This window comes from Mesoplodon mirus (genome assembly GCF_964341445.2).
Source record: "Mesoplodon mirus genome assembly, chromosome: 1".
Lineage (NCBI taxonomy): Eukaryota > Metazoa > Chordata > Mammalia > Artiodactyla > Ziphiidae > Mesoplodon > Mesoplodon mirus.
The window spans coordinates 39,758,992-39,772,728 of record NC_138976.1 but is presented as its reverse complement, the minus strand read 5'-3'; the positions used below and the strand labels follow the sequence as shown (position 1 = coordinate 39,772,728).

Sequence of the window (13,737 nt, the reverse complement as noted above, 5' to 3'; positions counted from 1 at the left end):
TTTTATGAATATATCACATTTTATTACCCATTCATTTGAGGATAGATATTTGGGTTTTCTAGTTTTTGGTTACTGTAAGTAAAAATTTAAGTAATATTTATGTATAAGCCTTCTTTTGACATATATTTTGATTTCTCTTCTGTAAATTCCTAGGAGTGGGATTTCTGGGTTATATGGTAAGTATAGGTTTAACTTTAGAAGAAACTGATAAGCCATTTTCCAGGGAGGTTGTACTATTCTACTCCAAGTAGCAGCCTATTAAAGTTCATTTGTTTCATATTCTCACCAATATTTGGTATTGTCAGTCTTTTTGTTTTTAGCGTGTATAGTGGTATCCCGTTGCAGTGTAATTTGCAATTTTCTGATCTGTGTACACTTGAAAAAAGTGTTTTTTCTACCGTGGTTGGATGTGATGTTCTATAAATATCAATAAAGTCAGTTTGGTTAGGTGTTGTTCAAGTATTCTCTATCTTTACTTATTTTCTTTCTAATTGGCTTACAATTTCTGAAAGAGGAATGTTGAAATTTTCAATTATAATTATGGATTTGTTTATTTCTCCTTTCAGTTCTGTCAATTTTCAATTCATATATTTTGAAGCTCTGTAATTAGGTACACACACATTGATGATTAGTATTTTTTCCTTATAAATTGATCCTTTTATCTTTAAAAATGTTCCTTTTCATATCTAATAATCTTGAAGTTTTATCTGGTATTAATGTAGACAATACAGATTTCTTATGCTTACTGTATGTTTATCATTTTCCAACTTTTTGTTTTTATCTGTTCTTTATATTTAAGGTGAGTGTCTTGTGGTTAGCATATAGTTGGGTCTTGCATTTTTATCCTTTTTGATAATCCCTGCCTTTTATTTGTAGTGTTTAGTCCATTTATATTTAATTATTTTGCAAAGTTGGATTTAGAGCTACCATTTTTGTAAGCTCTAGGATTTTATTTTACTACACTTATAAGCTCATAAGTTTGCCTGTTACTATTTCCTGGATGCTGTCAGAAGACAGGAACAATCTGAGGCATGAAGTTAAGTAACTTACCCAAACCTACAACAACTAAGTCAGTGGTGGACATGAGATTTAAACCTTGACTTTGGGCTTTTATGCAATGTATTATATAAGAGATATTCTATAGTTAGATAAATGTAATAAGAAATTCATTTATCATAGCAACAGTCATTTTAATTTTTGTTTAACTGCTCCTTTAGACTGTGAGGTCTTTGATATAGAATAATTTCTGTATTTCAGTGCTTATTACACTTCTAGTATATAATAGTGTTAAGTGGTTATTTTCTGTGATTGTTATAAATATTAAATAAGAATTCTAACAGAGTTATATAAATATAGATCAGGTTTCTGTGCAAAATTAGAAAAATCAAATGTTACAGTTTCTGTTGTATTTAGTTTTCCTTTATTTGTTTGAATGGCTTTATTTTTAACAATATTCAAAATAATTTATATTCAATCTGAGTAAATATTAAGTAATTTTTGTGAGAATGCTCTATATGATAGACCAGGATTAAACATTTATCATAGATAATCCATAGAGTAGATAAACACTCTATGAGTGAGCTGTATCTCTTTTTGTTATTACTATTATGTTTTACTTCATTTTTATTTTTATCAGTTATATATGCATATTATTTAAAGAGCCAAATATGAACACAGTTCACTCCTGTCTGCCACCCCCATTAGCTATTCTTCAGAGACAGTCACCTTCAACTCTTTAACTTATCTTCCTAGTTTTTACTTCCATATCTCAAAGAACATGTTTATGCTGCAACTTAAAAATTGTCCTTTAAGTTTTTAACATCACTTGTTGATTTCCTCTTAAGGAAAAATGAGGATTTTGCTGTATTTTGCCCTTCTTTTGCTTACTTTACAGTGTCCTGGCTGGCTATTTTGTGGGATAACGAATAGTATATAGGTGCTCCAGCAACTTCTTAAACAGACTGTTGAACATTTACCTAACTCCAATTTCCAGAAGCATCTGGTGCTACCATTTAAGAAAGAGCTCAATAATATGAATCAGATTGTTTCTTGGCTTTCTTTACTACTGGCATGGGATACTTCTTCCTCTGTTTTTATAAGTTGTCTTGTTCATCTTCTTCCCTGCTTTTAAAATTTTGTGATTGTTTTCTCCTCTTTTCCTTTGTTCTTGATCTCTTATCGTTTTTCAACTTTATATTAAGAAAATGATCAAACCTTTAGAAAAACTGAAGTAATAGTACATGAACATCTATATACTCAACACCTATAGTCACCAGTTGTGTGTGTGTGTGTGTATATATGTTGGCAAGGTATAAGTTAATGTGTGTGTGTGTGTTGACTATTAAGTCTGTTTAGTCTCTTCTAATCTAGAACATTCCCTCAACTTTATTTTTTTATTATAAGACATTTTGAGGGGACCAGGCCAGTTGTGTTTTAGGATGTCTCACATTAGATTTGTCTGATTGCTTTCTCAAGGAGTTATGTATTCCTCTAACGTATGTAGTTTTGTAAGCTGATTTTGGTCTAAAGACTTCATTAGCTTCAGGTCAGACATTTTTGACAAGAATACTTCATAAATGATGCTGTGGACTTCATATTACATTATTTCAGGAGATATTAATGTCAAGTTGTTCTACTATTAATGTTGCGAAGTTTGTCCCATAGGCTAAGGAGGTGATCGTCAGATCTCTCCATTGTAAAGATATGTTTCTCCCTTTACAATTAGAAGTACTTTGTGGGTTACGCTTTGCTACCATTTGAATATCCTGGTCCCGCAATCCTTTTACTTAGGGGTATTAGCATACAGAAATTATTCTTGCCTGAAGTTATTTTATTGGGCTTTGCAAAATAATATTTTCCTAAGTTTATCATTTCTTCTACACTTATTAACAGCATTCTCCTATAATTAGAAATTAACTATAATTTCAACTGGCAAAGCAAGGTGAGTGATGCTTGATTCTTTTGCTTTAATTTCCAATTTTCAGACTAACAAATTGGTACAGTGGTCATTCACAATGATAGCAAAGTTTCTCTCCCACTCCCCAACCCCTGTTTTTTGAGTATCACTATGGACTCATAGATTATTGAGGTACAATTGACATGCCATAGAATGTACCCATTTTAAGCATAGAATGGTTTTTAGTAAATTATAAAGTTGTGCATTTATCACCACAATCCAGTTTAAGAACATTTCCATCACCTCAAAAAGTTTTTGGTTTTCAGTCAATCTCTGGTCCCATCTCGTTCCAGGCAACCACTAATCTGCTTTCTGTCTCTATAGATTTGCCTTTTCTGGAAATTTCATACAATATGTAGTCTTTTGTGTCTGGCTTCTTTCACTTAATATGTTTTGGGGGGTTCATCATGTATGATGTTTCAGTAGTTTATTCCTTTTTATTGCTGAACAGTACTATTTTGTGTGTGTATATATATATATACCTCATTTTGTTTGTCCAGTGAATGGATTGTTTCCACTTTTGGGCTATTACCAATAAGGCTGCTCTGAACATTTACATACAAGCCTTTGTGTGAATGTAAATTTTCATTTCTCTTGTATAGATGCTTAGGAATGGAATTGCTGGGTGGTATGAGGAAATTTTAACTTTTTAAGAAACAGCCAAACTGTTTTAGAAAAATAGCTGTGCTTTCCCAAAAGCAGTGTATGAGGTTTACAGTTTCCCTTGCCAGTACTTAATATTGTCAGTCTTTTTTTGATTGACAGTCAAATAGGTTTTTGGTGGTATCTCTTGGGGTTTTTTTGCATTTTTCTAATGATGACTTTTTTTTTTTTTTTGCGGTACGCGGGCCTCACACTGTTGTGGCCTCTCCCGTTGCGGAGCACAGGCTCCGGACGCACAGGCTCAGTGGCCGTGGCTCACGGGCCCAGCCACTCTGCGGCATGTGGGATCTTCCTGGACCGGGGCACGAACCCATGTCCCCTGCATCGGCAGGAGGACTCTCAACCACTGCGCCACCAGGGAAGCCCTCTACCCATCTTTTAAATTGGATTGTTTTAACTTCAGCTGTGTTGTAGTAGTTCTTTATATAATTCTGTATACAAGTTCTTTATCAGGTTATGATTTGCAAATATTTTCTCCTAGTCTGTAGCGTGTCTTTTCATTTTCTTAATTGTGTGCCTGGAAGAGAAAAAGTTTTTAACTTTGATGAGGTCCAACTTATCAAAATTTTTTTATTGACCATGCTTTTGGTGTCATATCTAAGAAATTCTTCCCTAACCCAGCGTCATAAGATTTCTTCCTACATTTTATAACTTTTATAGTTTTAGCTTTATATTTATGTCTGTGATCTATTTTTACTTAGTTTTTGTATATGGTGTGAGGTAAAGGTCAAGTAAATTTTTTCATACAACTCCTGGGTTTTTATTTATTCAATGTTTTATACTATCCTATAATCATGCTTAAATTTTCTAATTAGTCTGGTTCCTGTGTCCTTTGGACATGCCCCCATTTGTCTTTGAATACATCTGTGCTTTCTCACTCTCCAGTATTTCCCCTGCTGCACACCTGAAATCAACTGTTTCACCATGGGAATCTGCTTCCTTTTAGTGGATTGACCACTATGGTTGTTCATTGCTACTGGGGTAACAATCAATTCTAAACCTTTTTAGCAGACAGAGCTATGTAGTACAACTTTTAAAAATCATGAGTTTATATTGATATTTTTTCACTCATAATTAACGTGGTAAGTTTTGCTTCTTTTATATTTATTTCTCTGTTTTATTACTTTTAGAAGATTCCTTGTCAATTTAGTCATGTTTAAATGAGTTATTTTATTTCATTGTTACTAAACAGAATCTCTATTTCTTTTTATCTTCCTACACATTTAATTTCATGGGTTGTCCAAAGCTGTGATCATTTAAATAAGGAGGTGAGAATTCTGTGGAATCAACAAAGAGTAAAGAGGAAAAACACTTTAAAACTTTGGTAGAGAAAGCTGTACTCTAAAAATTATATAGACTAAGAAAGGGAAGTTTTTTCAACCTTTCCTCCCTTTTTCCTCACTTTATAGTTTGGAATGGTCAGCTGTCATTGTAGATGAAGCTCATAGAATCAAGAATCCAAAGGCTAGAGTAACAGAAGTTATGAAAGCATTAAAATGTAATGTCCGAATTGGCCTCACTGGAACCATTCTTCAGAACAACATGAAAGAATTGTGGTGTGTCATGGACTGGTAAGTAAAAACACTTTTTATTTTTTGGAAAATTATTTAATACTTCCTTAACAATGTTACCTTGTTTCCTAATTATTTGTTTCTGAAAAAAAATTGTCTGTTTACAGACGTGTTTGATCCCAAACATAGTATACAGAGTAGAGTGTCCCATGAAAGCCTATCTTTATTATTCTTGGTCCCTGAAGTAAATATCTGAACTAATTTACCAGTTCCATCATCTTCTTATAGTTGTTCACTAAAATTGTCGTAAAGAACATTCTGCTTTCTTGCCTTTTGTTATTGTTATCATTAATAAACAAGTGACTTAGTATATTTCTTTAAAGCAAAAAGAAGCCAGTGATTTCCTATTTAGATAGTTTAATAAAACCTTAACATTTTTTCTCATTGCCTTTATAAAGGGCTGTGCCAGGACTTTTAGGTAGCAGGATCCACTTCAAGAAGCAGTTTTCTGACCAAGTAGAACATGGTCAGAGACACACAGCAACAAAAAGAGAACTAGCTACTGGCCGAAAGGCCATGCAAAGGCTTGCAAAAAAGATGTCTGGATGGTTTCTCAGGCGTACCAAGACTCTAATCAAGGATCAGTTGCCTAAGAAGGAAGACCGGGTAAGAACAGCTTTTGTGTATATTATGAGTTTCTTGTCGTGTTTTATTTTTTCTAAAAATATTCCTTTTGAAGAGAAAACCTATCTCCTATGGTATTTTATGAATATAGTTTTTTGCCTTTTACTCAGTATGAAAAAAGTTATATGCAGAATTTCATAAAATATTAATTGAAACCAATCATCTTCCTCACTAACTTTACTAACATTTTATCTAACAGGTTTACTGTTAATATACATTAAACTCATTTCTCTTATTTTAGAACAAGAAGGTTTTGATACAATTCTTCCTCAATGAAGGAAGAACTTCTCTCCCTAATGTGTTTTCTGTTCATATTTTGTCCTTCCTATTCTGTGTACCATCTACAACCCAGTATATTCTTTGGTAATTTAATTCTAACTACAGGCCAAAGTTGTTAAAAGCTTTTTTTATATAGGTACATTTCTTGTAGAATGCAATGTACAGTTACACAACTAACCTAATTTTAAGAATTTGTAGGAAAATTACAATTAAATTCTGTTAATTATATAAGAAAATGTGAGGCGTTAACCTTAAGAAAATTTTTTTTAAATATAGTGGTCTTTTATAGTTTTTAATCCTATGGTTCTAGCTCAGGCAATGGAATAGTTTCTAAAAATTACTGTGAATTAAATCTAATAAATATTGTCCTCAATAGGGGCAGTCCAATCAAATACCCTAATCTTAGGATATCCTGTTGATTATTACCTTAAAAAATAGATTTGAAAGGAAAATACGATCTTGATATGCAAGTTGGGGAAACTGATAACAACATTTGACTTTTTGATCCAAAGCATATATTATAATTCAATTGGAATGCTTCATGAACCCCACTTTTTTTTAACATTATATTGAAGTATAATTGCTTTACAATGTTGTGTTAGTTTCTGCTGTATAACAAAGTGAATTAGCTATATACATACGTATATCCCCATATCCCCTCCCTCTTGCATCTCCCTCCCACCCTCCTATCCCACCCCTCTAGGTGGTCCCAAAGCACCAAGCTGATCTCCCTGTGCTATGCAGCTGCTTCCCACTAGCTATATATATGTCAATGTTACTCTCTCACTTTGTCCCAGTTTACCCTTCCCCCTCCCCAGGTCCTCAAGTCCCTTCTCTACATCTGTGTCTTTATTCCTGTCCTGCCGCTAGTATCATCAGAAACATTTTTTTTTTAGATTCCATATATATGTATTAGCATATGGTATTTGTTTTTCTCTTTCTGACTTCACTCGGTATGACAGACTCTAGGTCCATCCACCTCACTACAAATAACTGAATTTCATTTCTTTTTATGGCTGAGTAATATTCCATTGTATATATGTGCCACATCTTCTTTATCCATTCATCTGTCAGTGGACATCTAGGTTGCTTCCATGTCCTGGCTATTGTAAATAGTGCTGCAGTGAACATTGTGGTACATGACTCTTTTTGAACTACGGTTTTCTCAGGGTATATGCCTGGTAGTGGGATTGCTGGGTCATACAGTAGTTGTATTTTTAGTTTTTTAAGGAACCTCCATACTGTTCTCCATAGTGGCTGTATCAATTTACATTCCCACCAACAGTGCAAGAGGGTTCCCTTTTCTCCACACCCTCTCCAGCATTTATTGTTTGTAGATTTTTTGATGATGACCATTCTGACTGGTGTAAGGTGATACCTCGTTGTAGTTTTGATTTGCATTTCTCTAATGATTAGTAATGTTGAGCATCTTTTCATGTGTTTTTTGGCAATCTGTATATCTTCTTTGGAGAAATGTCTATTTAGGTCTTCTGCCCATTTTTGGATTGGGTTGTTTGTTTTTTTTGATATTGAGCTGCATGAACTGCTTGTATATTTTGGAGATTAATCCTTTGTCAATTAATACTTGTATATTTTGGAGATAATCCTTTGTCGATTAATACTTGCTTCGTTTGCAAGTATTTTCTCCTATTCTGAGGGTTGTCTTTTCGTCTTTTTTATGGTTTCCTTTGCTCTGCAAAAGCTTTTAAGTTTCATTAGGTCCCATTTGTTTATTTTTTGAACCCCACTTTTTAAATGTTTTGTGTAATTTTAGTTATCTATCTAGTAGGAACAATAAATTTAAAGTATATGAAGAAAGAGTTGTGCACAGAGGTTTAGAATTTGATCTCTGAAATCAAATACCATGGGCTTGAATCCTGGCTCCCCTACTTATTAGTTTTATCACCTTGAGCAATTTGTTAAATCTCTCAAAACTTGATTTCTTTATCTTTTAAATGGGAATGATTACAATGGTGCTTGCCTCACATGGTTGCTCTGAAATGTGTGACATGTAAGAAGTGTTCAGTAAATATTACTACATGTTTTAGTAACAATTCAACAATAAAATACTTTGGAATATATTTAACCAAAGAGGTGAAAGACATGTATGCTGAAAACTATGAGACATTGATAAAAGAAACTGAAGAAGACACAAATAAATTTAAAGATATTCCATATTCATAGATTTGAAGAACTAATATTAAAATGTCCACACTACCCAAAGCAATGTACAGATTCAGTACACGCCCTATCAGAATTCCAATGACATCTTATGACATCTTTCACAGAAATAGAAAAAACAATCCTAAAATTTGTATGAAACTGCAAAAGATCCCAAATAGCCAAAGAAATCCTAAGAAAGAAGAACAAAGCCGGAGGCATCACATTTCCTGATTTTAAACTATATTACAAAGCTACAGTAATCAAAAGAGTATGGTGCTGGCATAAAAACAGATACATAGACCAGTGGAATAGAATACAGAGCCCAGAAATAAACCCATGTGTAAATAGTCCACCGATATTTTAGAAGTGAGCCAGTACTCAATGGAGAAAAAAAGACAGTCTTTTGGTGCCAGGAAAATTGGGTATTCATGTGCAAAAGAATGAAATTGGACTCCTGTCTTACACTGCTCATAATAATTAACTCAAAATGGATTAAAGATTTAAATGTAAGACCTGAAACTATAAAATTCGTAGAAGAAAACATAAGGGAAAAACCTCCTTGACACTGGTCTTGGCAATGATTTTTTAAAATTAATTAATTAATTAATTTTTGGCTGTGTTGGGTTTTCGTTGCTGTGCACGGGCTTTCATGGCTCGCAGGTTCTAGTGCGCAGGCTCGGTAGTCGTGGCGCATGCGCTTAGTTGTTCTGTGGCATGTGGGATCTTCCCGGACCAGGGCTTGAAGCTGTGTCCCCTGCATTGGCAGGTGGATTCTTTTTTTTTTTTTTTTTTTTTTTTTTATAAATTTATTTATTTATTTTTGGCTGTGTTGAGTCTTCGTTTCTGTGCGAGGGCTTTCTCCAGTTGCGGCGAGCGGGGGCCACTCTTCATCGCGGTGCGCGGGCCTCTCACTGTCACGGCCTCTCCTGTTGCGGAGCACAGGCTCCAGACGCACAGGCTCAGTAGTTGTGGCACACGGGCCTAGTTGCTCCGCGGCATGTGGGATCTTCCCAGACCAGGGCTCGAACCCGTGTCCCCTGCGCCGGCAAGCAGACTCCGAACCACTGCGCCACCAGGGAAGCCCCGGCAGGTGGATTCTTAACCACTGTGCCACCAGGGAAGTCCTTGGTAATAATTTTTTGGATATGACGTCAAAAGCACAGCAACAAAAACAAAAATTAACAAGTGAGATTACATCAAACTAAAAAGCTTCTGTACAGAAAAAGAAACAATCAACAGAATGAAGAAGCAGCCTATTGAATGGGACAAAATATTTGCAAACCATATATTTGATAAGGGACTCATTTAAAATATATGAAATCTCATACAACTCAGTAGCAAAAAAGCAAACGATCCAATTAAAAAATGGGCAGAGGACCTAATAAACAGACTTTTTTCCAAAGAAGACACACAGATGGCCAACAGACCAATGAAAATATGCTCTATATCACTAATCATCAGGGAAATGCAAATCAAAACCACAATTAGATATCAGTGCACACCTGTCAGAATGACTGTTATCAAAAAGGCAAGAGGTAGCAAGTGTTGTGATGATGTGAAGAAAAGGGTACCCCAGGGCACTGTTTGTGGGAATGTAAATTGGTATAGCCACTATGGAAAATGGTATGGAGATTCATCAAAAAATTAAAAATAGAATTACCAGCAATCCCACTTCTAGGTATACAGTTGGCCCTCTGCACCTGCAGGTTCCACATCTGCGGATACAGAGGACCAACTATACTACACTATTTTATATAAGGGTTTTGAGCATACACAGATTTTGTTAAACTTAGGGGAGGTGGGTCCTGGAACCAATCCCCCGCAGATATTCAGGGATGATTGTGTACCTGAAGGAAATGAAATTACTCTTGAAGAGATACCTGAACTCCTATGTTTATTGTGGCATTATTCACAATAGCTAAGATCTGGAAACAACCTTACTGTCTGTTGACAGATGAATGAATAAAGAAAATGTGTATGTACATAGAATGGAATATTATTCAGCCATGAAAAAGAAGGAAATCTGTCATTTGTGACAACATGGAGGGCATTATGCTAACTGAAATAAATCAGACAAAGACAAATACTGTATGATCTCACTTATATGTGGAGTTAAAAAAAAAAAAACTACACTTACAGAAACAGAGAGTAGAATGGTGTTTGCCAGAGGCTCAGGTTTAGGGGAAATGAGGAAATGGTGGTCAAAAGGTACAAAGTTCCAGTTATAAGATGAATAGTTCTGGGGATCTAATGTACAGCATAGTGACTGTAGTTAGCAATACTGTGTATACTTGAAAGTTGATAAGAGAATAGATCTTAAATGTTCTCACCACACATACAAAAAGTAATTATGTGAAGTGATGAATGTGTTAACTAACCTTATTACTGTGTTAATCATTTTGCAATAAATACACATATCAAATCATAATGTTGTATACCATAAACGTATACAATGTTATATGTCAAATATATCTTAATAAACCTGGAGGAAAATAATAACTCAGAATTTCCCTCTGTACCTTAATCATTGACCCCATCTTCAATATTCTTATATGCACAATGTGTCTTTTTTTTGCAGTAATATTCTATTGTAGTGATACACACATATAAATATTTTAAAATAGGTGGCTTTTCCCCTATTCACATTTCTCAAAGTCCTGATATGGATATATTTAGTTTTATGACCCTGGTTACATACAGCTATATGTAGAAGAATTTTACCAATTTCCAGTACTACCAGAAATATAAGGCAAACTGTATCCACTATAACTTTGTGGCATTGTTTTCTTATATATTTTTTTTTAATTTATTTTTATTATTTATTTTTTGTTGGCTGTGTCGGGTCTTCGTTCCTGTGCGCGGGCTCCTCGTGGAGGTGGCTTCTCTTGCTGCGGAGCGCGGGCTCTAGAGTGCAGGCTCAGTAGTTGTGATGCATGGGCTTAGTTGCTCCGCAGCACGTGGGATCTTCCCGGACCGGGGATCGAAACCATGTCCCCTGCCTTGGCAGGCGGATTCTTAACCACTGTGCCAACAGGGAAGCCCTATTTTTTTCTCTTCTTGAATTTGGGCACAAAGTAGCAACGTCTACAAGTTTTGCTTTTATGTGTATTTACTTAATTTACTGCATTTACTCTTTACTAATCTTGGGAATTTATAGCAAGATATCAAATGCAAATATTTTATCCTGTTTTCAGTAATAGGAAGTTTTTTATTTTTTTCTAAATTTTCAAGTAATTCAGTAACTATTATCCATACCATTGTTCTAAAAATCTTCCCTTTTTCCTTTTCTAGTTTTTTTATTTGACCTAAACTTTAATCACTTATTTGCATGATGAGCTAATAATATGGAACCCTGAAAAGACCCACAATAATATGTTGAGAAATTTATAAAGAAATTACATACATTTTTCATATTTTGATTTTTTTAAATTAAAGAACAAACTATGAGATTTATTTGGAAAGTAAGTTCTAATTTGTATACTTTAGGGTAGGGTTGTAGCATAGAATATGGGAGAATTAGGAGAAATTTTCTTATATTCTCCTATGTATAATGGTGTATCCAGAAAAAATTTAAATTTATGAGCAGTTTTCACTATTACAGTCTATGAAACCTGATGTGCTTTGTGATTATTATTGCTATAAAAAAGATACTAATAGTTACCTTGTATTTTATCTTGGCAGATGGTATATTGTTCTCTGACAGATTTTCAGAAAGCCGTCTATCAAACAGTATTAGAAACAGAAGATGTGTCTTTGATACTTCAATCTTCTGAGCCTTGTACCTGCAGCAGTGGCCGAAAAAGGAGAAATTGTTGTTATAAGGTAAGCATTTCTGTGTGATATCTTTACTATCTTGCTTTTGATTACACAGTACTCTATTCTAATAGTATCAGAGTAAGTAGCAGATAAAATAACTTTTCCTCACATGGTTCTTTATCTTTAGAAGCTGTAAGTTAAGAAAAGGGACTAATTTTCCAAAAGATTTTACAATATCAAATAATAATCACAGCAAAATACAATATTCAAGTATCTTTTCAAAAAAACTAGTTTTTAAAAGTAGCTCCAATTTTATTTCTTCCCTTTCAACTGTTATTGGGAAGTATCCTGCTTTAATCTTGAAATTTCATTTCATTTCCAGTAAATTTCTCATTATCAATGGATAATACTTCCTCTTTGATAGCAGGCTTAAAATATTATTCTGATCTGAGATTGAATGTTAATTTAAAAGAAACTGTGTATCAGTACAGTAAAGTATTTTATTCTTATTTAGAAACAAATATTCATTTGTGCTTTTTAAAAAAATCTATGTATTTCCTGCCCTTTTTTCACCTTGCTACTTTATTGTCAACTCATATCCACATACATAAGAGGGACCATAAGTAAATATTTATCTAGATTGATATTTATTCCATATCTCATTTATTTTGCTGACTTTAAGCACTTCACATTTTTGTAATAGCACAGTTTCCTAGAAAACTGGAATGGGTGAGCGGAGAGAGTAAAGGCTTCTGTGTGACACCATCACCGCACTGTAGAGTTTTATGACCAGGAACCTCTTATGGCAGCATTTCTATCACTGTGTATACTTCCTGGAATGAGGACTTTCTCCCCTCTTTTTTTAAAAACATCATTGTGTATGGTTCACCAAAACTACGATTCCACATTAGTGATTCATGGATATTTTGTATATCAGTTGACCATTATTTTCTCAGGGTGTATTGTGCCAATAGTAACCGGATAATAAGTATTATTGTAAGTGGCATATTTTGTGATGTAAGTAGTTACATAACCATGTTAGTCCCTTGCTTATTTTTATTTTCTGTACTTTTCTGGTTACAGACCAATTCACATGGCGAAACAGTGAAAACCTTGTATTTCAGTTACCTTGCAGTCCTTCAGAAGGTAGCTAACCATGTTGCATTACTGCAGGCTGCTAGCACCTCCAAACAGCAGGTTTGGATTGGCTTTTTAAATTTCTTTGTGATGCTATTTGGTATAAGTATTCTATATTTAGTATAAAATTTCTTAGCCAAGTACCCTTAAGTTATTTTTGTATGAAATTTAAGAGGTAACTGACTTGCTTGTTTTTTTAATTTAGGTGTCAAAGAAGTATATGCACTTAAATTTTTAATCAAAGTGAGAAAAGTTAACCTTAAATTAAAATAATTTTTTATGCCTCTGATAATGTTCATATATTTATTTTCCTAACATCTTTTGATATAATTACTAATTAAAGATATTTGATGAGTCAGTCCTAATTCCAGTAATAATGTGTCTAATTACATTTATCTTATCTACTGGATTAAAATGAGGATTTATAATAATCTGTGTATTAAATATTAGGAGTGCTTCCCAAACTAGCAAAAATCAGTAATTTCAAAATTTAGGCATACATGCAGTCATTTACTTTAGTCATTTCAATTGTGTCTTATTCTAAAGCACAATGTAAAAAAAAAGATCTTTTTAAAAACTTTTTTATAT

General features: G+C 33.8%; 1 protein-coding gene across 6 annotated transcripts in view; it reads left to right on the top strand.

The window, feature by feature from the left end:
• The window catches only part of ERCC6L2 (ERCC excision repair 6 like 2), a 139,096-nt gene that overhangs the window by 42,720 nt on the left and 82,639 nt on the right, over positions 1-13,737 (top strand). For 4 of the 6 annotated variants that reach the window (XM_082630967.1, XM_082630968.1, XM_082630970.1 and 1 more), the window contains exons 5-8: positions 5,029-5,190; positions 5,589-5,796; positions 11,938-12,078; positions 13,096-13,209. In XM_082630967.1, coding sequence (XP_082487093.1) covers positions 5,029-5,190; positions 5,589-5,796; positions 11,938-12,078; positions 13,096-13,209 — 625 coding nt within the window. The remainder of the gene's footprint in view (positions 1-5,028; positions 5,191-5,588; positions 5,797-11,937; positions 12,079-13,095; positions 13,210-13,737) is intronic. The other 2 variants (XM_082630969.1, XM_082630971.1) reach the window with 2 other exon arrangements.